General features: G+C 50.0%; 10 protein-coding genes across 10 annotated transcripts; 6 read left to right on the top strand and 4 right to left on the bottom strand.

Moving 5' to 3' along the window:
* Positions 1-410: 410 nt before the first annotated feature.
* HO133_006640 (uncharacterized protein) lies at positions 411-1,031 on the top strand (the record flags this gene model as incomplete). Its single annotated transcript, XM_037297538.1, has 2 exons — positions 411-578; positions 660-1,031. 2 exons carry the CDS (start codon positions 411-413, stop codon positions 1,029-1,031), a joined length of 540 nt encoding a protein of 179 aa, XP_037147248.1.
* Positions 1,032-1,351: 320 nt separating this feature from the next.
* HO133_006639 (uncharacterized protein) lies at positions 1,352-4,714 on the top strand (the record flags this gene model as incomplete). Its single annotated transcript, XM_037297537.1, has 2 exons — positions 1,352-2,116; positions 2,183-4,714. The coding sequence occupies 2 exons, from the start codon at positions 1,352-1,354 to the stop codon at positions 4,712-4,714; spliced, it is 3,297 nt and encodes a 1,098-aa protein (XP_037147247.1).
* A 415-nt stretch (positions 4,715-5,129) lies between these two features.
* On the bottom strand, positions 5,130-7,684 carry HO133_006638 (uncharacterized protein; the record flags this gene model as incomplete). The annotated part of the gene is made up of 4 exons (XM_037297536.1): positions 5,130-5,812; positions 5,947-6,577; positions 6,631-7,419; positions 7,472-7,684. 4 exons carry the CDS (start codon positions 7,682-7,684, stop codon positions 5,130-5,132), a joined length of 2,316 nt encoding a protein of 771 aa, XP_037147246.1.
* A 679-nt stretch (positions 7,685-8,363) lies between these two features.
* Positions 8,364-9,887, bottom strand: HO133_006637 (uncharacterized protein; the record flags this gene model as incomplete). The annotated part of the gene is made up of 2 exons (XM_037297535.1): positions 8,364-9,325; positions 9,377-9,887. 2 exons carry the CDS (start codon positions 9,885-9,887, stop codon positions 8,364-8,366), a joined length of 1,473 nt encoding a protein of 490 aa, XP_037147245.1.
* A 950-nt stretch (positions 9,888-10,837) lies between these two features.
* On the top strand, positions 10,838-12,279 carry HO133_006636 (uncharacterized protein; the record flags this gene model as incomplete). The annotated part of the gene is made up of 4 exons (XM_037297534.1): positions 10,838-11,017; positions 11,092-11,203; positions 11,254-11,711; positions 11,773-12,279. The coding sequence occupies 4 exons, from the start codon at positions 10,838-10,840 to the stop codon at positions 12,277-12,279; spliced, it is 1,257 nt and encodes a 418-aa protein (XP_037147244.1).
* Positions 12,280-12,940: 661 nt separating this feature from the next.
* HO133_006635 (uncharacterized protein) lies at positions 12,941-14,034 on the bottom strand (the record flags this gene model as incomplete). Its single annotated transcript, XM_037297533.1, has 2 exons — positions 12,941-13,192; positions 13,435-14,034. 2 exons carry the CDS (start codon positions 14,032-14,034, stop codon positions 12,941-12,943), a joined length of 852 nt encoding a protein of 283 aa, XP_037147243.1.
* Positions 14,035-15,624: 1,590 nt separating this feature from the next.
* HO133_006634 (uncharacterized protein) lies at positions 15,625-18,123 on the top strand (the record flags this gene model as incomplete). Its single annotated transcript, XM_037297532.1, has 1 exon — positions 15,625-18,123. The coding sequence occupies one exon, from the start codon at positions 15,625-15,627 to the stop codon at positions 18,121-18,123; it is 2,499 nt and encodes an 832-aa protein (XP_037147242.1).
* Positions 18,124-18,411: 288 nt separating this feature from the next.
* Positions 18,412-20,858, top strand: HO133_006633 (uncharacterized protein; the record flags this gene model as incomplete). The annotated part of the gene is made up of 2 exons (XM_037297531.1): positions 18,412-19,052; positions 19,178-20,858. The coding sequence occupies 2 exons, from the start codon at positions 18,412-18,414 to the stop codon at positions 20,856-20,858; spliced, it is 2,322 nt and encodes a 773-aa protein (XP_037147241.1).
* A 730-nt stretch (positions 20,859-21,588) lies between these two features.
* Positions 21,589-22,183, top strand: HO133_006632 (uncharacterized protein; the record flags this gene model as incomplete). Its single annotated transcript, XM_037297530.1, has 2 exons — positions 21,589-22,071; positions 22,130-22,183. The coding sequence occupies 2 exons, from the start codon at positions 21,589-21,591 to the stop codon at positions 22,181-22,183; spliced, it is 537 nt and encodes a 178-aa protein (XP_037147240.1).
* Positions 22,184-22,653: 470 nt separating this feature from the next.
* HO133_006631 (uncharacterized protein) lies at positions 22,654-24,576 on the bottom strand (the record flags this gene model as incomplete). The annotated part of the gene is made up of 4 exons (XM_037297529.1): positions 22,654-22,752; positions 22,804-22,888; positions 22,946-24,172; positions 24,230-24,576. The coding sequence occupies 4 exons, from the start codon at positions 24,574-24,576 to the stop codon at positions 22,654-22,656; spliced, it is 1,758 nt and encodes a 585-aa protein (XP_037147239.1).
* Between the last annotated feature and the right edge of the window lie 451 nt (positions 24,577-25,027).

Here is a 25,027-nt window from a genome sequence, read left to right as displayed (position 1 = left end):
AATTTAACTCATTCACGAATGAAGTGATTTTTTCGCAAGAGAACCTCGATTCATTCAGGGACCGAGTCAGCGGGAAGACTAATCTAGCGGCGCTAGACTGCAACATTCATTTGCTCGCATCTCCATGTGAGGGATCCTCATAGTCATAGTGCAACATGGTCCTCGCGAGATACTGTTGAGGACTTCCTTACCAAATTCGCTTCAACGTATAGGCTGGCAGTACAACGAGTCTAAAGAATTATAATGATGCCCACTATTCCAACAATTAGGCGAAATGTTGTAGCAGTTGGTCTTGCTTCTCTCCTTGGCCCGATTTTCTGGCGTGACTACAGTAATTCTTGAGCTATGGCCCTGGCGGACTGCCTCACAATGTACTTGGCTGGGTTGTATCTGGCGGTCTCCTCCGAATGATGAGCGTGGAGATGCTCAGTACAGCGCAATATGAGAAGAGCAGCGATAAGAGAAGCTGGCTACCACAATCTTCTCCTCCGCCTCGCGCCGGCTCACGGCTACAGATGGGATCACATCCAGTACCGCAAAAGCAGCTTGCACAGTTTCCTGATGACGAGGTCAAGGCGGTATTTTAGTACCCTTGCTCATTAGACCCGACACCAACTGAGGCATAGCCAAACAGACTCTGATCCAACGATTTTAACCAGCTTGCGGTCCGGAAACAAGAGATCATTGAAAGGCGCGAATCTGTATTGGAAGCCCATGCCAGTGCCATGTTCTTAAGAGAGGACGTCCCCGCCTCATCGATTGCACAAAGCATGCTGAAAGATATGTCGCACGTTCACTCGAGTGGAGATCATTCAGTTTACGTCACTCTTTCGCCTCAAGATTGTATCAAGGTTTCCGATGCTGGTTGGGGTCAGCGACATGGCTTAGCTGGTGTCGAAAACCACAAAGTTCTTGCAGGCTTTGCTCTGTCATATCAATACGGTTTGCTATATTCTCTAAGAGACATAGCTGAAATACAAACCACCATGGATATTGTCCAGGCTTCTACTAGCTACCTACATGTCGGATAGTTATATAGTGGAGTAACGTAAATCATTATGCCTGGGGGAGTGAACTAGATTACCATACCCTAGATATCAAAACACAGCTTTCTTGCTTGCAATATGTGTTCATTTTAAATTCATTCGACTGCCATCGCAAACGATTAACTCAAACTAATATAGTATCTGAGGGGGTGACTCCGGCGGAGAAATGCCTAGACTAACGTTAGTCTGTCGGGAAAAGTTGCTCGGAACAGATGTTCCAAAGTTTTGGAAGAAATCCCTGCGAGGGTGCGAGAAGCTCGGAACCTTTTTTCAGACCAAGCACCCAAGGCTCTAGCAGCAGAGCCATGCCTGCGAAGTCAATGAAGCTAATAGCCTCTGAATCCTCAGAGAATCATGTTCCAGACTTCAACCCAGATGCTTTGCGAAGCTTGACCGAAAAAATTGAGAGTAATCTCAAGAATCAAGGCAAGGGAGCGGTCTCGAAAGACGCACCAGCGAGGCCGAAGACAAAGACTCTGAGTGCGAAGAAGAAACCCGGAGAACGTGCGGCCAAGGCTCCAGTGTCAACCTCCGCCGTCAAAGCTGCTAGTAATAGCAGTACGGCAATAGCAAAGCAAAAACCCACAGTGGCCCTAGAGACGAGCGGGGGAAAGAAGAGATTGCGAGATGGGCGTGTTAAGGAAGAGAGCTATGGAACGAAAGGGAAGGATGTCAACACAATCAAGCTTGGGACCAGGAATCGAAAATTTGGATCAGACAATGACACTAATATTGACGAGGAAATACGAGCTCTTGGGGGCACGAAGGAAGATGTCGACCTCATAGCGGATGTTATGTCGGAATCAGAGATGGAAGACGATGAGGCAGGACCGAGCAAGAACTTAGGGTACGGCCTCGAGAAGGAGATGCTACAATTGGTTCGGCAACTTGGTCTTGATAGAGCCGGTAAGAATGAATTGATGGTAGACTCTGAATTAGAGGAGGCAGATGAGGTAGAAGAACTAGAAGAGAACCGGGAACCTGATATGTTACCTTCAAACAGAGTAAGGAGTGGCATCAAGCTAGCTTTACAAAATGTGACGTCTGTTGACAAAGGTCAAAGATCTCTGGTCAGCAAGCAACAATACCCGTTTCCTAGTCTTTTCGATATTCATGCTGACATTGGTCTCGTATAGACTTTCCACCCTCAGTCAGAGTGGCATGCCGTTGAGCTACCCCCACTGCCTCTACCATCCCAAGAGACCTCCATCTTGCCTTTTGATTTACTAGACCGCCTTCACAATCATGCCAAGGCACTTCTGGAGAACGAAAATACGCAATACGCCAAATCGAATAGGTCCGCATCCTCTGCGCATCATTTTTATTCCGCCATCATGTCAACAGGTACGCTCTCGGACAAGATCTCGGCTTTGACATTGTCAGTACAAGAATCACCAGCTCATAACATGAAGGCTTTGGAGAGCCTTGTCAACTTGGCTGGTAAACGTAGTCGTGGTCAGGCTGTCGAAGTGCTGGGGGCTTTGAAAGATCTGTTCGGCCTTGGGAACCTTCTGCCCTCGCATCGAAAGCTCAAAACTTTTGCTAGCCAACCTGCTCTGTCTAATGCTTTTGATCCTATCAATTTCCACTGGACCTCTAGAGATCCATTGCCGAAGGAACTCAGGGAGATTCATCTCATTTCATGGGCATATGAAGACTGGTTGAAATCCATTTTCTTCAAAGTATTAAAAACCATTGAAACCTGGTGCAATGACGAGGTAGCATTTGCCCGTGGCAAGGTTGTGGACTATGTCTGTCAGCTCCTGAAGGAAAAGCCTGAACAAGAAGCTAATCTCCTCCGACTGCTTGTGAACAAGCTCGGTGATTCTGACAAAAAGATTGCCTCAAAAACATCATTCAACATCTTACAGTTGGAAGCCACGCATCCACTTATGAAGCCGACTATCATTGCAGCCATTGAATCAAATCTACTTTTTCGGCCTGGCCAGAGCTTACATGCAAAGTACTATGCAAGCATTACTCTGAATCAGACTATCCTGAGTGGGAAAGAAGGTGGTGTTGCGAGAAAGCTGCTGGATATATACTTTGGTCTTTTCATCAAGCTTTTAGAGAAACCGGAGGAAGCAAAGCCTGTAGCTACGCTGGTCAATGGCGTTAGCATCAACAAGAAGGGAGAAGTCCAAGGTGGCGGAGGATCTGCCGGAAAGAAGGCGCAGAAGAAACTGGCTGAAAAAGAAAAAGCGACCACTGTTGATGGAGATCTACAAGAAAAGATGCTATCGGCGGTTCTCACTGGAGTCAACCGCGCCATACCATTCACGGATACCAACGACGAATCATTTGAGAGACATCTGGATACGCTCTTCAAAGTGACCCATTCGTCAAATTTCAATACAAGCATCCAGGCGCTCATGCTAATTCAGCAGCTCAATGGGCCTCACCAAGGCTCGACAGATAGATTTTACCGGACCCTGTACGAATCACTTCTTGATCCTCGTCTCTTGACGTCCTCAAAGCAGGCACTTTACCTGAATCTCTTGTTCAGAGCATTGAGGTCGGATCTCAACGTCAAGCGCGTCAAGGCTTTCGCAAAACGATTATTGCAGGTGGTGACTATGCACCAACCCTCGTTCACTTGCGGTACTCTTTATCTCCTCAGAGAGCTTGAAGGCGTTTTTACCAACCTCGAGGCTTTCATAGATCAGGCGGAAGAAGACAGTGACGAAGAGGAAGACTTCCGGGACGTGCAAGAGCAGCTAGCTAACAGGTCAGCTCCAGATGATGGACCATCTCGACAGAAAACAAACAAGCTCGCAGCGAGATATGATGGAAGGAAACGGGATCCCGAGTTCAGCAATGCCGACCGGTCCTCTCTCTGGGAGGTCACTCCATTCCTGCAGCACTATCACCCTTCTGTCTCCTTATTTGCTACTCGACTTCTTACCCACAGCGAAATGCCTCCCAAGCCAGACCTCGCGCTAAACACTCTCATCCACTTCCTCGATCGCTTCGTATACCGCAATCCTAAAGCGACAAGCGCACCAAGAGGAGCGAGTATCATGCAACCTATGGCTGGCGGTGACACAAGCGCCTTGCTGATAACGGCTTACTCCAACAAGTCGAGCACTAGGCAGCCAGTCAACTCGGAAGCATTCTGGAAACAGTCAAGTGAAAAGGTCAATGCTGACGAAGTTTTCTTCCACAAGTACTTCAGTACGCTGGGTAGAGGCAAGGAAAAGGCTAGCAAGAAGAAGACAGAACGGAAACCGGACGCCGAGGATAGTGAAGATGAGGGCGATGAAGACGAGATCTGGAAGGCATTGGTGGAGAGTAGGCCCGAACTGGATGAGGGGAGTGACAGTGGCTTCGGGGGCGAGGACATCGAGAGTGATATGGAAGAGCTGGACGACGATGAGCTCGACTCCGAGCTTGGTAATGAGTCCGAAAGCGCCAACGGTGACCTTGCAGAAGGTACCGAAGGCCTTGCGGATCTTGATGATGAAGACGGCGAAGGACTCTTGGACAGCGATGACGAGGTGCCCAGCAATCTTGAAGAGGGATCCGACGAGGAAGTCACCTCAAGCAAGCCGGAGTCGGTCGTGAAACCAGAGGATGAGAAGCGCGGCAGCAAGAGGCGGAGGCTGAAGAGCTTGCCTACTTTCGCATCGGCGGATGATTATGCAAAGATGTTGGAAGAGGATGACTGATCGAGAAGCCATGCTCTGTAGTGTCGAAGCACCCGCTCATTTGAGTTCCAATCGAATCATCTTCCGTCTCACCCCTTCCTTATCGTGACCGAATCCATGGGGCAACAATGTCTAGACGAATGTCATCTCACAGGTCCTCCCAAGCATTGATGATTCTGTACAGGGTGAAATCCATGTGACTTTGAAGGGTTGTACAGGGTATGGCCTAAGCGTTACACCAATTGGGATGATTGCAAGAGTATCAGCTTCATGGTCCGTGAAACCATGTGAACGTCTCAATTGTCGATCTACGATGGGAAATGCCCCAAAGATTTAAATTCCTTTCGGAGAGCAAAGATACAACAGCATACATTCATCACAAATTTCCAGAGACTTTTGGTACATGGTGTCCAATTTAGAGTACACGCCACATATCTCACCGGTGCTTCAAACCCTCTAACCAAACGACCAACCTCTTCTTCAAAATGACACCGACCAATTTGCCTGTCCCCTCCTCCACAACACAAAGATACCGCAGTCCCAATTTGCCAAACATCTCTACCACATACTCCATCGGTGCCTTTGCACAAATACTTAGCGGCGTTCGATCGACGAAATTGCTAAGGTCGAGTTCTCCTTCCTCTGCCAGACCCAGTAGCCGCACGCGGTCGGACGAGTCCCACACTCCGCCGAGATTGGTGAGGCCGAAGTCGAGCTCCCCTTCTGCGAGATACCCTTGAAGCATCCCGCCTTGTACAAGGACAAGACCGGCGTCTAAGAGACCCCTCTCCTTCAGCTTATCAAGTTTTTGTTCAAGGACTTTGCGGGGTACCATGTTATCTTTGAGAACGTTAACGGTGATGTCTTCCATGGTCTGTTTTGGCGGTATGAGCTCTTCTACCAGTGTTTTCTCTCTTTGTACTAGGCTAATTGCATGATCCAGATCCAAGAACGGATGTCCGAGCACTGTTTGCGCCAGGTCATACACACCTTCGTGCTCCAGAGCATCTGCGACCCATTTGGCGACGAGTATGGCAATCATGTTCGGAACAACATACTCCAGCTCCCCGGTGAGCTCAAACATGATGACACAAAGGGAAATCGTCATACGAGAAACCCCTACCAGCGTTGGGAGATTAGCAAATGATCATTTTCAGGCAGGGATTCTTTGAAGGCCAAAGCGTCTAATTTGCTACCGCAAAATTAATTTGTGACCCAAGCTTTCCGCAAGGATCACTGTAGGAAGTACGTACCAGCGAGAAACGCAGCGGCACCGACCATTGCAAAGATACCGGGAGAAATTGTGGTGACCCACTGGCCAACGAGACGGCCGAAGAAGGCGCCGGCGTCGAGAGCAGGAATGATGATACCAGACGGGACTTTGCAACCGAAAGTCACTATTGTGAGGACGAGCTTGACAAGGGTGCCGTATACCAGCCATCCAATGTAGTTTGGTGGCGAACCATTGGCCTCGTGTTGGCAGATCCAGGAACTAGTCGAACGACGACAGTCCTGGAGAAGGTTTTTGATGATTTTGTCGCCAGGCTCCCGAGTCATTGGATTAGGATACTGAAGCAGTCCGGTAGCTAGAACGACAATGAATACTTCGAACACAGGGTAGTTCTTGATGAAGCGGAATTGCCGAAAGCTTTTTGACCAAAGGAAATTACACTTGCAGAACGTGCCCCCCCAAAGACCTCCAGCTACGCCAAGGAAGATGAAAATGAGGTAGTGCACTGGAGAATATGATGTTCCATAATTCGTCTCGAAGAGCGCAAGTTTTCCAGTGCCCGTAGGGTTGAGAATTTTCAAGATCACCGCGGCCCAGAGAGAGCAGAAAAAAGCTCGCCAGAGCACCTTGCGGGGAAAGTAGGTACTGATCTCCTGGAAGAAGACTCAGTACTCAGGGAAGAATGCAAGGAGCCTGGAAGCCCTACCTCATAGCTGAAGAGAATACCCCCTATGGGTGCCCCAAAGGCAACCGACAGTCCCGATGAGCAGCCAGCGCTCAGTAGTTCGCGCATTTTCCTTTCATTCTCGCGGTATTTTGGGAAGCACTTCCCTATCAGGTATGCCACACACGTACTTATATGCACAAAGGGCCCTTCCTTTCCCAAACACATGCCCGTTGCGACAGCAAAGACCGCACCAACGGCCTTGACGAACAAGACTTTGAAGTCTAGGAAATGAGGAATGACGAATCCGGAAAGGATGGTCTTTATCTCTGGAATGCCTGAGCCTGCAGCAAGGTATATGGCTTTGCCAGTCACTGGTTGAATGGTGCCAGCGTCGGGCTCTTGGTGCTGGTCACCATGACCAGGTGCAGCAGCAGGTAAGGTGGATTTAGTGAGCATGGTTAGTGAAGAGCTGATAACCCCAAATGCCAATGCAAAGCCAACATATATCCCAAACGCTCGGTACCAGCCATCTGTCCACATACGCCACTCATCGCACCCTTCTCCGAGGTTCGCCCTAGTGGGGCCGTAGAAGGGTCGACGGTCTGTACAGCAGGCTTCTCGGTTTGCGAAGGGGTTCGAGGTGCAGTGACCTAGCTTCCAATCGCTCACAGTAGCTTCGGCTACATCGACGAGAAAGGCGACACAAGCTGTAAGTATGCCGATTAGAGCAGCAGCAACCCATCCGGAGCAGGCATCGAAGGTAGCGACGAGTCGATACCGAATGCCAGGCCTGGAGTGCACGGAACGGAAGCGGTAGGAGTCTTTGACCTAGGTATCGTCAATCGATCTCTTCCTTGATCTCGGAGGTAGGATAACGCACGAGGTCATGGAGCCAATCCACAGTGGTATAATCATTGTAAGGAAGGCGTTCGCCTACAGGCGCCGAGGAAAGAGCTTGTTCATCCTTGCTCACATAAGAGCCAATGATGGATTGACCATCCTCTTCGTGCTGTACGACACTCAAACGCCTATCATTGGCGGTGTGGGAGAGGAGCCCGGTACGCTCGTTCGGCTGCTCGATATCTTGCGGCATGCCTCGAAGACAGTTGAGGTTTTGTCGTAGAAGGAGCAGAAGAGTGAGAAGTGGCAAGACTGCAGGTCAATGTGTGAGTTGAGTGGCATTGTCGCGACAGGGAATGATTTTGATCATTTTGCAATGCAATTTCACGCTTAGCCATGGCTCGGGGTGGGCATATCTGTGTGGGGTAATGGAGGGGGTCTTCTCCTTCTGCCATGATGCTAGAGTACCTGTATCTGCCATCCATCTTAGAGGTACTCTTATCTCATACCATTCAGCCAATGCAGAGAAAAGTAGGTGCGATTGCTGCTATCGTGATTGGGTGGAGAGTACTACTTATCTTTTGCAAAAAGTGCATGGAGATAAGACCCGCCCCGCCCCTGACCAAGGTTGTACGGTATTTTACTGAGGCTACTGTAGATTACGAGTAGATCCCCCTGATAAGGTGATAAGATCTAGGTAGGTACCTTACCTAATCGTGCCGCCCGCACTTAGAGTAGCTTAGCTCGTCCCTCACTAAGGTCAAATGGTAATGTAAAGTAAGATTAGATTACTGACCTTCGTGAGAAATGAGAATCACAATAATATCTCTGGTCATACACCAAGTCCTTGGTGGCTCGGGGATTGGCAGCGACTTATGAATCGACCCTCGTGGCCATAAGATTTATATACAACCGTTTACAACCGACTACTTTTATGCTTCCCCCATGGATTTAAACCACGGCGTCTCCATCTTGAATTTCCCATGATTCTCCCACATGTGTACACCGATTTCTTCCTCCTCCTCTTCATCACTGTTCTCTCCTCTCCTTGGCATGTGCCTCTTCATTGTTGCTCTCATTGGTTGCCTCCTGTTGCCTGCGCCTTGGCCTTTGTCATGTCCAAGCGGATGGTGCATCGATCGAAGAGCTTTGTTCTTCGCATCTCTTAAGCGCCGAGGTTGTATATGCGAGCTTGATTCCTCGGGCGTCGAACTCTCACGGGTTCGCAGTGTTTCGCCTGAGAAGGCTTGGCTGGGATAGGTCCGGATTTCCGCTACCCCCCCGGCTTTACTTGAACCGCTGTCATCTTCGAGGAAATTTTCCAGCCGAAACTCCTGCTCAGCGCCAAAGACGTCCTCGTTCATGTTACTGTGGTCATAGAAGTTGTCGTCTGTCGTCGACTGTCTGGGCGACTGGTTGCCCCTCGACAACACAGGTTCAGGCACAGTAATCTGGGCAGAAGCTATCGACAAAGACTTTCGATGATCGTCGTGATCACTATCGCTAGTCTTTTCTCGTGGATCAGTGGGTGCCTTTTCGTCCCACCGGCGGCACTCTGCGGAAAACGCATCATGAGCACTCGAATGATGGTACCTTTTTTCTTCGAAAGATTCCCTTTGCAATCCACGCGCAGCAACAGCCATAAGCTGGTTCAGTACCACAAATTCGAGCTTCAACTTCAGGGCGTAGCTGAAAGTCTGTATCGGATGGCTGATGCCTACCTGGTTGAGGTAGAGTAGAATCACCACCAAAATATCAAAAAGCACGATAATAATATTCACATAAACAAGATCCAGCATGACACGACGTTGTCGCACACTAGATTTCAAGTTCAGTAATCCAAGCAAGGACCACACGTAGATCCCGCTCAGGACCAATTCTACCAGAGTATAACCTGAAAAAGATTATTTGGTGATTGTCAATAGATTTTCCGAGACTGACTTACCTATCTGGTTATATCTCTCGACGATAGCGTCTCGCGGGGACCAGAGGGAAGAGATCTTTGGATCGGGATCATAGGCAGGCCAGACAACAATCCAGGTGGGAATAATGATAAGGAATATGGTCGAAGTGATCATGATCAAAACCCAACGTTGTAGCCTGTAGCTTTCGTTGACCAAGTGGAGGCGGGAGTAAAGAACCAGCAACTGTGCAGGAGCGTAGATGGACCATCCACTAAGGAGAAGAAAAGTGTACAATCCCCAGATATGAGCCGAATTTGGTACCAAGTACTTGAGTATGACTCCAAGCGCGTCTACCGCACATGCCAATGTCCCCAGCTTCATGCTCCAATAGTAGTACCCTGTACGTTTTCTAAAAACACGCCATATTCCCACATTGACATCAAGTACGATGAACAGAGCTATTCCGACAAATGCAGCCGCGGCCAAATTCTCGCCAGGCTTCCACTGAGGCTGCTCGGACTCGGCGACGGCGTACGGACTGTAGATACCCATGATTCGATGAGCGCGCGGTTTGTGGGCCTTGGAGAGGGACACTCAGTAGACTGCAGCGAGAACCATTAGAAAAGAATTAACGACCATCAACGGTCGATGGGTAGATTCAAGATATGAATCAGGCTTGCACAAGTTGTCCTCATGGTATGTAGCTTTCAGGATGAATGCAAGAACAGAAAGGAGATGAATACATATAAAAGGAAGATGGGCAGTTCTGATGGGCATGACGACTGCTCCCACTGAAAATCGAACGATCAAGCAACCGATGGCTAGGTCACAACAAGAAAATTGATTGGAGCGGCAGATAGCTTTTAAGCATGGCAAAGCATGATAGATCCCGCCCTGGCAAGATGGCCGAACAAAATTCGAGGAAGGTGGTTTGGTCCCCCTGTAGAGCAGTTTAAAATCGCATAGCAAAACCTCCGGCGTGCAGATACATAACGCCGTTGGGGCGTGGATGGGCAAATGACGTTGGAACGGCCTCTTCTGATATTTTCCTTGCGCACCAATTATGTACCGTGGGACTATTTCTTGGCCGCCAGGGGGCATTCGAACGCCACGGAGACGGGCCCTAACCTTATGTTGAATGACCCACTCACCCCACGGAAAAGCAAAGTGTGAAAGCTTGATCTACAGATTTTAAGCGCAAAAGTTGGTGGTGAAAAGTTGAGAGGAACACAAAGGATAGCCGTTGTCACTTGTGGCTGGTCATTCTTTGCTTTTCGGTGAGTCCTGCAGCTTCTCTGACATCTCCGCTACGCACACCCCCGGCCAACGCAATGCTCACGCGACTAGTCTCTAGGCAGGGGAAAAAATATAAAAATCTAGCAAGCCCCAAAACCCTCACATCAACCACCTCAACTGAACCAAGCCAATCTCAAATTCTAAGTGGCCTACGACCAATTGTGGAGCCCGCGACAGATCTTACATCCTTATGACTGTTGAAGACAATGTCTTTCGACGGCACCGGCAATGACATCTTCAACGAGATCCCCTACATATCTTTGTCCTACAGCAATGCGGATTCTCAGACATCGGCACTTCGCCTGATCTTGACCCTCTTTCCGGACTGGGAACATAGTGACGGCAAAATAGAATTCATCCGTTTCAAGGATGGCATCACCAACACTGTATGCCTACGCCTTAATGGATCCCTCTTCTGGTGGAGCCCGATGGAACTTGTCTACTGATCCTGATTCTTTAGCTGCTGAAAGCTGTCAAGAGACGACCCGGCTATACTGAGGAGCAGATAGATAAAGAGGCAGTCCTACTACGGGCGTATGGCAATGGAACTGAAGTCCTGATCGATCGAGAAAGTAATTGAGGGCGAGCCGCATGAGATAGGTACTGACTGACGCTTGACTAGGGGAAGCCACTTCCCACTCGCTACTCGCCCAGCACAATCTTGCTCCTCAACTACTCGCTCGCTTCCACAACGGCCTCATGTACAGATTCATTCGGGGTCACGTCAGCAGTTCCGAGGACCTCACATCGGAACCTGTCTGGCGAGGAGTAGCACGCAGACTGGGACAATGGCACGCAACTCTTCCCATACTATCGGCCGGAAAGTCAGCTGTGATCGCCGATGCGGGCATGGAAGTGCCGCTCAAGTCGTCGGCCCCAACGCCAATAGCTTCGCTGGAAGAAATCAATGCCATCACGCCTTCCAAGCCTACTCCGAACGTCTGGACCGTCATGCAGAAATGGGTTTTCGCTCTACCGACGACGAATGAGGCTCAGGTCAAACGCAGAAAAACCCTCCAGAAAGAGCTCGAACGCACGGTGGCGGATTTGGGTGACAAACCTGGACTAGGGGGCAACGGGGTACCTTGGCACTCCGAAAGAAATATGAATCAGCATGTCTCACTGATACTTTCTACTCTAGCTTGTTTTTGGCCACACAGACCTCCTCAGCGGCAACGTCATCGTGCAACCGCGTTCTGCTTTGGCTGGGGACAGCAAGATCGACACTGTTGCCTTTATCGATTATGAATATGCTACTCCCTCGCCTCCTGCTTTCGACATTGCGAACCATTTTGCCGAATGGGGTGGCTTTTCGTGCGACTTTAATGTTCTCCCAACACGTTCGGTCCGTCGTCATTTCATCGAAGAGTACGTTTCCAGCTACACCTCGCATACCAAGCTTCATCCGAACATTGATTACGTGTCTCGCCTCTTTGAAGAAGTAGATGCGTTTCGCGGCGCTCCGGGACTGTATTGGGGTATTTGGGCGCTTATACAAGCCACCATCTCACAGATCGACTTCGACTATGCATCATATGCAGAGATAAGGCTCGGCGAGTATTGGGCGTGGAGAGCCGAAGAAAACGGAAGCCGGGAACGCGAGGGGAAAGAGAAGCCGTTAAGAGAAAGGAGATGGGCAGAGGAATAGTCGGCGTTCTGTCCAAGGTCTCAACACCTCGGACGCCTGGATAGTGTTGGTGAAAAGCGTCTGGAGGCAGATTTGGATTGGCTTTGTGCAGTGCATGGCGCTGGCGTCGGTCTTCAACTACGAAGTATACCCCTAATAGAGTACAGTAACAGAGATATAAACTCGAATTGGTAGATATAAAACATAAGCTGGGCCTACGGGCTGTCTCATGAATTGAAGCATAGTAGCATATGGCATGGCAGGATTGCAAGAACCCGTAGCGCGGGAATTCGCTGCCCTCCAATGGATCAATTCGGAGAACTTGACCCAGGACTCGACCATTGTCTGGGGACATGGTGACGCTCAGTCCTGTGGTCTTCGGACGACCATGTCTTAGAAAGATTAGCAGATGGAATGTTACTTTCCTTGAAATCGATCTCTTGCTATTAAGTCTCATCCTTCAATCCCCATTAGCCACCAATTGCCCATTTTGACACTGAAGCACTTCTCTTAATGAACGAAACGCCAACTTTGCCAAAAGCCAATAGAAGAATGAAAACGTTCATCGCAAATAGAGGTCCAGCAGCGCAAGCACGAGCTCGTCAAATTAGCATACTCCAGCCAAACGCGCATCTTTCCCTCTCAGCTTCCAGCTCTCTCCTGGTTACGCTCTTGGTGTACCTCATTGGTCTCCGCCTAAACCGTTGGCCTTAGCCAAATCCACACCGCCAACCCACCAAGCGCCCGCTTTGACAATCTCCATCACAGTCTCAACCTGACTTTCCTGTCGTGGGGCGTATACCATAACGAAACCAGAGGGTAATAGTTCTTTGCCATGGACGTACTTGCCTGCAAGCGGGTGTCTCTCTCCCCAGCCGGCGGAAAGCACGATTGAAATGTCAAGCGGGTGAAGCGTAAGGTGCATGCTAGAGTCCTGGGGATGCCAGAGATGGTCAGCGGTGGTCTCTATTGATAGTAGTGAATAGCAGAGATGTCGTCCCGAGAGCAAGATTTACGATATAAGGGAAATTCCTATGGCACAAGCCGAGGAGACGGCGGAAAGGTGTTTGCTAGCTGCTGCATACATTTGCTGGACGTCCTTGAACAAGAAGACAGGTCTCAGAGGACACAACGAACCAGATGCCCATTTGAATTTTGATGACCTGGACAGCTTACCATGGCATGTAGATGACAGATCTCCCCGGTATCCTGACAGGTTGGATTCAGATGGCTAAATCCCGGGTGCGCTGCGTCATTCGGGGGCGCTGACTGAGTACAGGCAGAAAGGAATAGAGCAAGACCTTGTTTTTCGAAGCAGGAGCTGCCCTTCCGTATTAAAGATGGAAACGCGGCCGCGAGTTTGTGAAGACCGTCTCGAAGAACATGATGCAGTTCAGCCGTGCACTTTTGGTCCAACTGGCGATGTGGGGCGATCCCAGCAACAGTAGGGCGAGGACCCGAACGTTGTGGCAATTGCCGCAGGTATCCGTTTGTAGGAAAGACGGTTTCTGCCAGTGATGGGGGCCGGAAGGGATCGCTGATGGTGAAAAGACGCAGATATGACACACGGAGGTAGCCTGGGAAGGTCTTTGGGGTGCCACCAGGGCCCAAGGCCAAGAAGACGTGGTAGTCCTTGAGCACAAAACGGTAGGCGGGAAGAATAAGGATCGTGATCAGAAGACCTGGGTAGAGAAGGTAGCTGAGCTTGGAAGGAGAATTTGGATTGGTCAGGATGTCGGTGAAATTTTTGACGCCTTGATCAAGGACGGCTGCCATGATGGGCAACACCTGAGGCTGAATAAGGTGGAAATGTGATTTGGGGCGGAAGAGGTGTCTGTACTTAATCAAAAGGGAAGTGATCCAAATGCTCGTGGCGGAGAATAATATTGAGACTGTGATGGTGGTAAGCAGCTGGTAATTAAATGGGCCATAGTGAAGGCATACCGGCCCAAAATTGGTTTGAGAGAGATGGGTGACCTCATACCTTGTCACCAGCAATTGCGGGAGAACTTCCCGAGACCATCAAAACAATGCCCCACCAAAATGCCGACAAGCAAGAGCAGCAAATAATAACAACTTGAGGCAGCTGACGATAATCTAGAACGCAAAGGTTTACTCTTTTCGGTTCTATGCAGATGTGCCCTGAATGCGCGAACTGCACAAGTCCGCAAAGCCATGCACAAGAGATCGCTTGAAAAAGAAAAGGTTGGGGGAAAAAAAAAGGTGCATGGTTGACTTTCATCTTTGCCATGTATCTTAATAATACATGCGAAGAAGGTACACCAAATTCTTGTCCAAGGAAGAAGTGGAAGAAGTATGGCAGCTCTCCAACGCAGACATTAGGCTACATGTTTTTTCCAAGTGGCTTGCGCCATGCAGCGACCATGTACACTTGTGAAAGATAGCATTGGTTGGAACATGTACCTTACAGGCAAGCTACGAAAAGCAGAGCTCTCAGTCAATCTGAGCTGGCGGAGGATAGCCTGCAGCAAACAGGATAAGAGACACTCATGGCAAGCAAGTGCCTTGAAGTGGAGCATTGAGCAAGACTTTTCACACATGCCTGACGAGGTGAACCATCATCCATGCACTTCGGCAAGGTATTATGTTCCGGCGTTTCTCCAACAGGAGAAGACAACCCTCTGTAGAATTGGCGAAATCCCAAATCGTAGATAAACATGCAGCATTCTGCCGGCGAAGCGATGCGGTAAATTTCGGTACAGACAGGCTGGGCTCGGATGTTGAAGACTTCGGTGCAGGATATGGAACCAGTAAGATTATGTTGGGCTAGACGACATTCTCCAAGCCGTGGCTTTCGAATGCCGTCAACTTCCAATCTCATTGGCTATTGTATGTGACCGGAACAATCTCTGTCAGCATGGTAAGTGGTGTGAAGAAGATAGGCACAGTGTTTATACTCGTAATTGTATGCCCTCGATCAAATATATATCAATGAGCGTCGACATCAGCAAAATGCACCAGCGAACTTCCCGTTCGATTTAAACCCATTGGGATCGCTGCCCAGTCAACGTGACCTTTCCCGTCAACAAAGAACGCGCCAATTGCACCGAGGGCATCTGTCAAAATCCACCAAATGTGCCAGAAACAAGAGCAACCACGAGTGGTTATGCTTTCCCACATCTATGTTAGCCTAATATCATACTTGTATGCAAATTGCGATTTTGCTTCGAACACAAACCCTCATTGTAGACAGAGCAGACCGCGCCAGCGAACAGTGTTTACTTTCTCATAGCTCGCCTAGCGCTTGACCTCGAGACCATGAACGTCCGACCTGCGAGTATATGAGAGCAAGGACTTCAATCCATTGCATCAGCGCCAGTTTCTCCCACTCTACCTCTGTCCATCATGGGTAGACAATACCGCCCCAGGAGTGTCTTGGCGGATGAAAATGATCGCTACGACCCAGATGTCGAAAAGTACGACTCCGAGCGAACCGACTCTTCAGTCGAGTATGAACGCAACAGAATGCCGTCAACTTACTCCATTTCCTCCCGCGAGAGCTCTGGCTCCTATCAACCCATGCTTCCTAATCCCAACTCCGGACGAAAGAAGCAAATGGAATTATATAGACCACCAAGCAGGAAGACAATGAGATATCTTTGCTTGGCTTTGTTTACGACGTTATTGATATTCATTCTGACTTTGGTACGAGCCAGCTGGACATCCTCGAGACAGTTAGAAATGGGACCGGTGGATAAGCAGCCGCCAAAGCCGCCCCCATGGGAAGACTTTCCGTTCTTGAAGAGATACTTCGGAGGCATAAGGTCGCTGGTACCTAGAGAAGAGAATATACCAGAGTATCCAAGCGACCAAGGACCAGAGTTAGCACCTTCGAATGCATCAATTGAGGCAAATAAGAATAAGTCCCTTCCAAAGAGCATTCCGTTCAATCCATATCCAGACTATCAATCAGCGGCCTACAAATCGGAGTATGGGGAGAAGTATGAGTGCTTCCTGGACCCCAAAGACCTAATACTGATACCTCGCGTCCATTACTACAAAGGCGTACCTTTGGGGCAGCCTGATGCTGTGATGGGCTCACACGATGTCCTTGGCCTACGGGAAGATATTTGCTTTGAACGATTTGGAAGACTGGGGCCGTATGGATACGGCTACAGTGTCCGAAGAGGCGGTACAGGTGCAGGCCTGAATGGGGAGAGAGAGGGGGCGGAAGAGATGTGGAAAGAAAGAGGGAATCCTGCAGAAGTGGACTATACTGGAGTCAGATGGGTAGCAGCTCAAGATGCCTGTGTATCCAAGAACAGGATGAGATTTGGAGTTGTAGCCAATGAAACCTCAGCCAACGAACTTTTCCTCAAGATGGATGCAGGAAATACTCAGGACGAGACCGAAACCCATGGGGTCGAGAGAAGAGAAATCTCAACGTCCTCCAATCAGACCAAAGCTGTGCATGGTGTGCTACCTACGAAACCAGTGACAGTTCTTCCTCGGACCGCTATAGTGATTCGAACCTGGTGGGATCGTCAATATAGCGCGGAGGACATTGTCTACTTACGATCCATGATCGTCGAACTTTCGCTCTTGTCTGGTGGAGAGTATACGGTCCATTTCCTCGTGCATGTCAGGGACGACAATGTACCAATCTGGGCAGACAGAAAGATCTATGACCGGGTGCTCGAGAATTCGCTCCCTGAAGAGTTTCAAGGGATGGGTATCCTATGGAGCGAAAGACAAATGAGCCTCATCTACGGTGGCCTGCAGGAAAGCTTCTTCCGAGACCTCCCAGTCCATGGGGTATATCGAGGTGCATATATGGCTCTCCAATACTTTTCCCATCAAAACCCTCAGTACGAGTACCTTTGGAATTGGGAGATGGACGTGCGGTACACCGGTCATTGGTACCACCTGTTTGGTAGGGTCGCTCAGTGGTCTAGGGATCAGCCACGTAAAGGACTTTGGGAACGCAATGGCCGATTCTATATACCTTCTGTCCATGGCACGTGGGAAGATTTCAAACAAATGATTCGAGTGCAGTCAGAGATGGGGACCAATAGTCCTAACAACGTCTGGTCCGGATTAAAGGCTGGCGCTGCAGACATTCCTGGTTCGCCACAGGGGAAGACAGACAAACCTGTCTGGGGTCCTGAAGGTCCTGCAGACATGCTCGGCGCACAAGATGACCCGATCCCACCAACGACATTTGAGAAAGACAAATACACGTGGGGTATCGGTGAAGAAGCAGACTTCATAACCTTCAGTCCTCTCTTCGATCCCGATGGGACTACTTGGTTCTATGTCAATGATGTTACCGGCTACAACACCACGCAAGGTCTGCCACCGCGGAGAGCCACTATCGGCACTTCATCGCGCCTTTCCCGTCGTCTGCTGCAGACAATGCATCGCGAGACATTTCTTGAAAGACACCACATGTTCTCCGAGATGTGGCCAGCATCCGTGGCCCTTCACCATGGTTATAAAGCAGTGTACGCCCCTCATCCGGTGTACATTGACCGCAAATGGCCGACAGCGTACCTTGCTGGAGTGATGAACGGTGGAAGGAACGGAGCTTCAGGTGGAGCAAGAACAAGTGTATATGGAGGACGAGAACACAATTTCAAAGGCACCACCTGGTTCTACGACGCAGGATTTGCACCGAACCTATGGCGCAGATGGCTGGGGTATAAAGTCGATAATGATGGTGGAGAGCAAGAAGAGATGGCCGGAGAAGGACGCATGTGCTTGCCCGGAATGCTTTTGCATCCCGTGAAGGGAGTGCGCATGGTGGTGGAAGGGGGCAAAACGATTGAGGAAGAAGAGATTGAGGAAATGGGAGCATTGGCTTCAAACTCTGAGTTGGATTGGGAAGACGAAAAATGGGCATGAATAAATACCCTTCTGATGTAAATTCAAGGTTTGGTCTATATGGCAAGCGATGGCGCAAAGTTGGATAGTCTGGTCAATTAGCACATACTGATGAAAAACAGTACATGTTTCTGAACGTTCATGCGCTTCTGTAAAAACCTTTTATCGAATGAGCACAAATCAATCTCCACGAATAGTGTTGTATAATCATTCCCTCGCGTTCGCTTGGGGCCGAAGTTCACCCGATCAAGATTTTTGGCTCCGCTCCCTCGCTGCTAGGAGACTCATTCTTAGAAAATACAAAGTGCCATGGCACCCCAACCGTATTCCAAAAAGCGCAAAGCGCTCACTCGTGACTCTCCAGAAGCTGATGAGGTGCTTTTGAGTGACGGCGGGGACGACTTTGAGATAGCGCTGCTCAATGGTATCCAGTCGCAGAGCGAGGACGACAGAGACGAGGAAGACGAGGACGCAAGTAGCGATCTTTTCGGAGGGGACAGCGATCTCGAAGATGAAGGGGGCTCTGAAGATGAGATTGTCAGTGACGAGGTACCTTCGGATGAAGAAGGGGACCTGGCAGATGTGAAGCAGAATGACACAGCTACTTTCCGTGCGACAGAGGGGAATGACGGTGTTGAGAGACCACCTCCAAATCACAAGATTACAGAAGATGCCAATGGCAACCCTCGTTACATCTACACTGAGATAGACCCTGTATACGACTCTGATGACAGCGACGCTCCTCCGACTCAGAACACAATCGGCAATATTCCTCTGTCATTCTACGACTCCTACCCCCATATTGGATACGATATAAATGGCAAGAAAATTGCACGGCCGGCAAAGGGGGAGGCTTTGGACGCCTTGTTGGATAGTATCGAAGTGCCCAAGGGATGGACTGGTCTCACCGATCCGGCAACTGGCGAGCCGCTGGAGCTGAGCCAGCAAGAGTGCGTATTTTCCGAGTCCATATTTTCTCTTCTGGACCAAATCTTGAAGGTTACTCTCGAGACATATTTCATGGCTCGATACTTCCCTTTGAGTGTGCAACACTGACGGCGAAATTGTAATCTAGGTTAGAGATTTTGAGAAGAATTCAGATGAACGAGGTACCAGACGAAGGCTATGATCCGTACCCTGCCACGGTAGAGTACTTCACGGGTAAAACGGAAACGATGCCATTGAGCGCTGCGCCAGAGCCCAAGAGAAGATGGATACCTTCCAAGCACGAATCGAAGCGGGTCATGAAGATTGTTCGAGCTATACGAGAGGGCAAAATCTTACCATATAAGCCTCCACGGGAAGAGACAGAAGATGAGCTTGAAGTCAGACGCTACGACATCTGGGCGAACGAACTTGCTAGACCAGATCATCCCATGAATGTGCCTGCTCCAAAGCTACCTCCTCCCGGCTACGAACAAAGCTATCATCCACCACCGGAGTATCTCCCTGATCAGAATGAGAAGAAGGCTTGGGAGGATACAGATGAAGAGGAAAGAAATCAGGAGTTTTTGCCGACAAGCCACGACGCGTTGCGAAAAGTGCCGGGCTATGAAAAATTCCTCAAGGAAAGATTCGAGCGATGTCTGGACCTCTATCTCGCACCAAGAGTACGCAGGAGTAAGCTGAATATAGACCCCGAGTCCTTGCTTCCCCAATTACCAAGCCTGGAGGAGCTAAGGCCATTTCCCACCACTTGCGCAACCTTATTTCGTGGCCACGATGGTCGAGTACGCAGCTTGGCAGTGGATCCTTCAGGGGTTTGGTTGGCGAGCGGCGGTGATGATGGTACGGTCAGAGTATGGGAACTTTTGACTGGCCGTCAGATATGGTCAGTCAAGTTGGGTACCGAAGATGCGGTCAACGTCGTCCGATGGAGACCGAGCACTGAAGCGATCATTCTCTCCGTCGCAGTCGGCGAAGATGTCTACCTACTAGTGCCACCTGTTGGAGATCCTGAGATCGAGACTAAGGGCCGAGAGGTTCTTGATGCAGGTTGGGGATACGCTGCAAATGGCGCGACCAGCAATGCAAAGAAGGAGCCTGCTACTCAGTGGACACGCCCAGGAGTCCGTCTTGAAGAGGAAGGCGTGCTAGTCAAGTTCAGTCTACGAAAGACGGTCAAAGTGATTTCTTGGCACCGTCGAGGTGAATACTTCAGTACGGTCTGTCCACAGGCTCAAAGCAGCGCCGTCGCCATCCACACGATCTCGAAACATCTCACGCAGCTTCCTTTCCGAAAGCTGAAAGGGCTTGCTCAATCGGCTTCGTTTCACCCGTCCAAGCCCATCTTCCTAGTCGCTACACAACGTTATATCCGCTCTTACGATCTTTCCAAGCAGGAGTTACTGAAGATCATTCAACCAGGAGCCCGGTGGATTTCATCATTCGATGTGCATCCGGGTGGCGACAATTTGATCGTGGGTACTTATGATCGGAGACTCCTCTGGCATGACCTGGATCTCTCGGTCCGTCCGTTCAAGGTGTTGCGCTATCACAGCAAGGCCATCCGAGCGGTGAAATTCCACCAAGGCGGACTACCGCTTTTCGCCGATGCATCTGACGACGGCAGTCTGCAAATATTTCACGGTAAGGTAGTAGGGGACATGATGGAAAATGCGACCATTGTGCCGCTGAAGGTGTTGAGGGGTCACACAGTCAAGAAGGAATTGGGCGTTCTGGATTTGGACTGGCACCCTACCCAGCCGTGGCTTGTGAGCGCAGGCGCTGATGGAACTTGTCGGCTGTGGACATGATTGACTGATGGCTCTCGAGAGCGGCGGAGGTAGAGGCGGATGGGATCCGAGGCGGGTGTCCCGAATGGATCTATTCGCGGTCTACTTTATGCGCAAGGACAATAGTAAAAAAAAGAGGGTAAAGTAAGGTACACCAGGTACAATAGGAAACTGCTAGCGCGAAACTAGTTACCCGCAGGAGTGGTGGGAGCTTCTAGTTTCTACAAACAGTCCTCAATAGAATTATAGAGAGGACTCAATCACGCATCCGAACAACAATAACAAGCAACAATAACCAGGTACATTCAAGTGAGCATGCAAACATGCAAGCATATCGGCGTGCTTGCGAGCTACGATGCTGATTTCACTTAGGTACTTTAATATGAAAGCCACCTCAGCCGACACATCTCCCTCGGAGGGTCAGTAGTTTTAGCTATTGAGGACAATATCAAGCCCACCCGCACATGCAGCCTATTACCATTTTCCCCACAGAGATTTTCCTATTCATGCAACCTCTATTGACAACTCCCCATAGCCTATTTACCCCGTCTTGTTTACTTATAGAGGCCATCCCACTGGCAGCCTTCCTCTCCACCACCCATTCTTCTAGTCGTAAAATACCAATCTTCTCACCTACAGTCAATACTGAAAGGCATAGTACCTGCTTGAAAACCCTCTTCGCACACTTCCTGCGCCCCCTGCTCGCCTCCTCTCACGGTCCAGCTCTCCAGCTCATTTGCCCTCCTTCATCATGGCTGTCCCGCCCACTGACCCCAACACCACACCACCGATCCTCACCGCGGCCCAGACTCGAGCCCTGCTCCACACTTTGCTCTCCAACGCCGCTAACGCAGCCCGGCCAAACATGACAAGTCCCGGGCCTAAAGCCGTGCGCCAACAGCCGGTACAACAACAACAACAACAACAGACCATTACCATTGACGCCTCCACTCGCATCATGGGACATTGCAACAACGTCGCCCTCGCTTCGCCCTCACCTACGGAGCAAGCTGTCAAGATCGAGCAGCTGCTACGTGGTGTTTTCCAGCCAGCGGGGCCGGGAGAGGAGAAGACGAAAGCGAGGGCGAACGTCAGTCTCAATGTCAACGTTCAGGCCGGGGTGAGTATCTTGGGCAGTAAGAACGTTGTTGTCTTCAATGGCAAGAGAGATGTTGGCAAGGACAGCACCAAGGGTGACGAACCGTTGGCTGGGAGGAAGCGAAGGGCTGAGTCCGTAAGTTGTCATCATGCTCATGGATGCCCTTCGACGCAGACACTGATGTAAAGGATAGGAGCCCGCAGATATCCAGATGACGCTGGGTAAGAAGGTCAAGGTCGAAGCATAGTGTGGGGGATGCAACCATGCAGTGAGACGTTCGAACAGGCAATGAGACGAACGAGCAGTTGACAGCGGGGGGAAATGGCAGTTGAACTTGTACAGATCCTCAGAGACAGTTTGCTGAAGCAGTTTGATCATGGACGACAGACTTTCCCGGTTCGATGCTAACGATTGATGTGAAAACAAGAGAACTCTGGGGCCTCGGACTGTTACCTTTTCTGACTGCGTGCCTGCAGAGAGGAGGGCTGACTGGAAAGTACTTCGCGTTGATGTCTATCTTCAGACTGGCTGTAACCTTCCTTACCTCAAGAGCTATCGTACATCCACATCAATTTCTTCAAATCTTTGATCTAATGTGGTCAATTCCTTTTCCGTGATGCGCCATGCTAATGCCTCTGATCTGCCAATCGTAAAACGCCGTTTGTCCTCGAAATCTTGGTCCGCCTAAATCGAAAGTGTCTCTGACCACGATTTTCATCACCGCCCAACAGGGATATCGGCATAATGCAGATTCTTCGCCCAGGGTGGTAGGCTTTTGTCTCGCTCGTATGCGAGGCCGCAATTGCTGCATAATGACTGTATTCATCTTAGCCATCTTCCCAGCCGTCCACACGAAGATTGACTTACTCTGGGTCCATTTGGTCCGTCTCTCACAGCCCAGACTGCAGATCCATGCACTAAACAGTGCGAACATCTCCACGTCGTTCTTTCCCTGCAAACACAGATGTTAGCGAAGATATACTCGACCCCGAAATTGAGAAACCGATACCATTCATTAAGACTCCCAGCTCCTCCGCCGCCATACCCAGCGTTGCCCACATCTGGAGTCGCCCTTCCTACTGGACTCAAGCTCCTAAATCGTCTCTTCTTCTTACTTCGCTCGCCTCTTCCCATTGCAGGCGTCTCGTCGCCATCCCCTTGATTACCATAACCATTTGGCTGCGCCGGCATTCCTCCTGCCATATTCGTGGTACTCGAGAATCGCGCCGTCTCTCTCCGCAATCTCCGAAGCTGTCTCTCTCGATCACCTTCTCGCTTTTCAATTTCTTCCTTCGACAGGCGTTCGAGCTTCGGCTCCCACTCATCTCCTAAGTGCTCGTTGTCGTATCGCCATCCTGCTTCTGCGGAACTGGCAGCCATGTTATCAATACCCCCACCATAGCCATTCATCGCGCCCACTAGGCCACCATTTTCGCAAGCCTCTTTCTTCAAGCGTAGTACGGCCTCGTAGATTGCGTGAGCCATTGCAGGTACCCATTCGCCAGAAAGACCAATATCGGCGCATGTCTGTTTTGCGAATCGCTCAGCGACGCCCACTGGGTGAAGCAAGGACCATTCAAATTTGTCGGTGTAGAGCTTGTTCTGTAGATTGATATTGAGTGTTACAATGCAGCGGTATGTATCATCAGGGTCATTTTCGTCGTTTGATGTAGAGGCGGGATGTGAGGAGGCGGTGGCTGTGATGTCTTTTGAAGATTGTTTGGTTGCAGGGGCATGTCCGTTGATGCCGTCGGCGCCGTTCGCTCTAGGTGTGCTTGGGCCTGTGGGAGCCGGTGTGGATGATTGGTCCCGAGACCTCGCAGCTTGTATTGCTTTGGGTCCGTTACCATTGCTGGCCCCAGTGTCTGTAGAGTGAAATAGAGGATGCAGTGCAACGCCTGCGTATTCTTCCAGCTGTTCCCGAATTTGCTTGCTGACTTGCAAAGCCAATCCGGCCCCATTCGGGAGGTCAAGGTCATGGATGAGGATGGTAGCGAACTGATCTGGTGTGATCAACGTTTCATGAAGGTTCCATAGGAAGATGTCTTTCAGTCGATATGCTGGTGTCGGCTCGGGCGTTCTGTAAGCGGGCAAGGCTGGATTGATGTTGAGAGTGTGATATTCTGGTGGAAGCGGAAGGGCAGGATGAGGTGTATATGGAGGTATGTCGAGGTCAATTCGGATAGGTATGAGGGTCAGTGGTAGTGCTGTCGGCGCATGGAGCTGTTTATCTGTCCTGCAGGAACCGTAAGCTTATCTGTACCAAAACATTTCAGATTTTATTTGTGCTCACTTCACAGATCTCAGCTTTCCCATCCAATCTCTCCAAATTCCCTGGACCTCGACTGGCGCGTGTATTTCTCTCCCTAGCTTCTCTGCGAATCCCTCCTTGTTCGCCTGATTAGGGTCTTCTCTCCTGCTTCGCAAACCAGTATGCCGTCTCGGACCTTCGCTATCCTCAAAGATGTCATCATCATCATATTCGTTCTCAGCGTAGTTGATGGCTATGGTGCCACGCTTCGTAGTTCGGGACAAGGGAGCATTTTGGGCGGTGGTTGGGGGAAGGACGGGGGTGAGTAAGGAATTTCCATAAGTTCGAAGACGGGGAGCATAGCTTGAAATAAAGGCTTGCGGAGTCATGGCTGTCGAAGTTCCCCGGCCTAGCTCATTGCCCGTAGATCACAGTCGAGGTGGATCACAGGAGTCCCGGAAATACTGTCGAATATCTGGATAGCTCACAGCACCGTGTGATGAATTCTGTTGAGGGGAGCATGTAGCTACCGGTATAACACAGCCCTTGCAAGATCAAGGAGCGAATTCAATGAGTGCTGCGTGCTCAGAGAGCTTTGGCGCAAAGTGAGCATCTGATCGCGTCCTAACCCCCAAAGTTCTCACGGGAAATGTCCAACAAAACCCGCTAGTCCGAATCCAGACACAACGTTAATGGACGTGTTTGCATCTATCAAATTACCATTCATTGATGCAATTGGATTATATTGGTCCAAGGGAATCGTGTTCGCTCAGTACCAGATCGAATCCTCGCTATGCTTGCTAATGCTCAGATCTGTACAGTGCAATATTCGATACTCAT

Source organism: Letharia lupina (genome assembly GCF_014066315.1).
Source record: "Letharia lupina isolate WasteWater1 chromosome Unknown contig_25, whole genome shotgun sequence".
NCBI classification, from domain to species: domain Eukaryota; kingdom Fungi; phylum Ascomycota; class Lecanoromycetes; order Lecanorales; family Parmeliaceae; genus Letharia; species Letharia lupina.
Note: the sequence above shows the minus strand (reverse complement) of the source record. Positions and strands in the feature narration are given on the sequence as shown.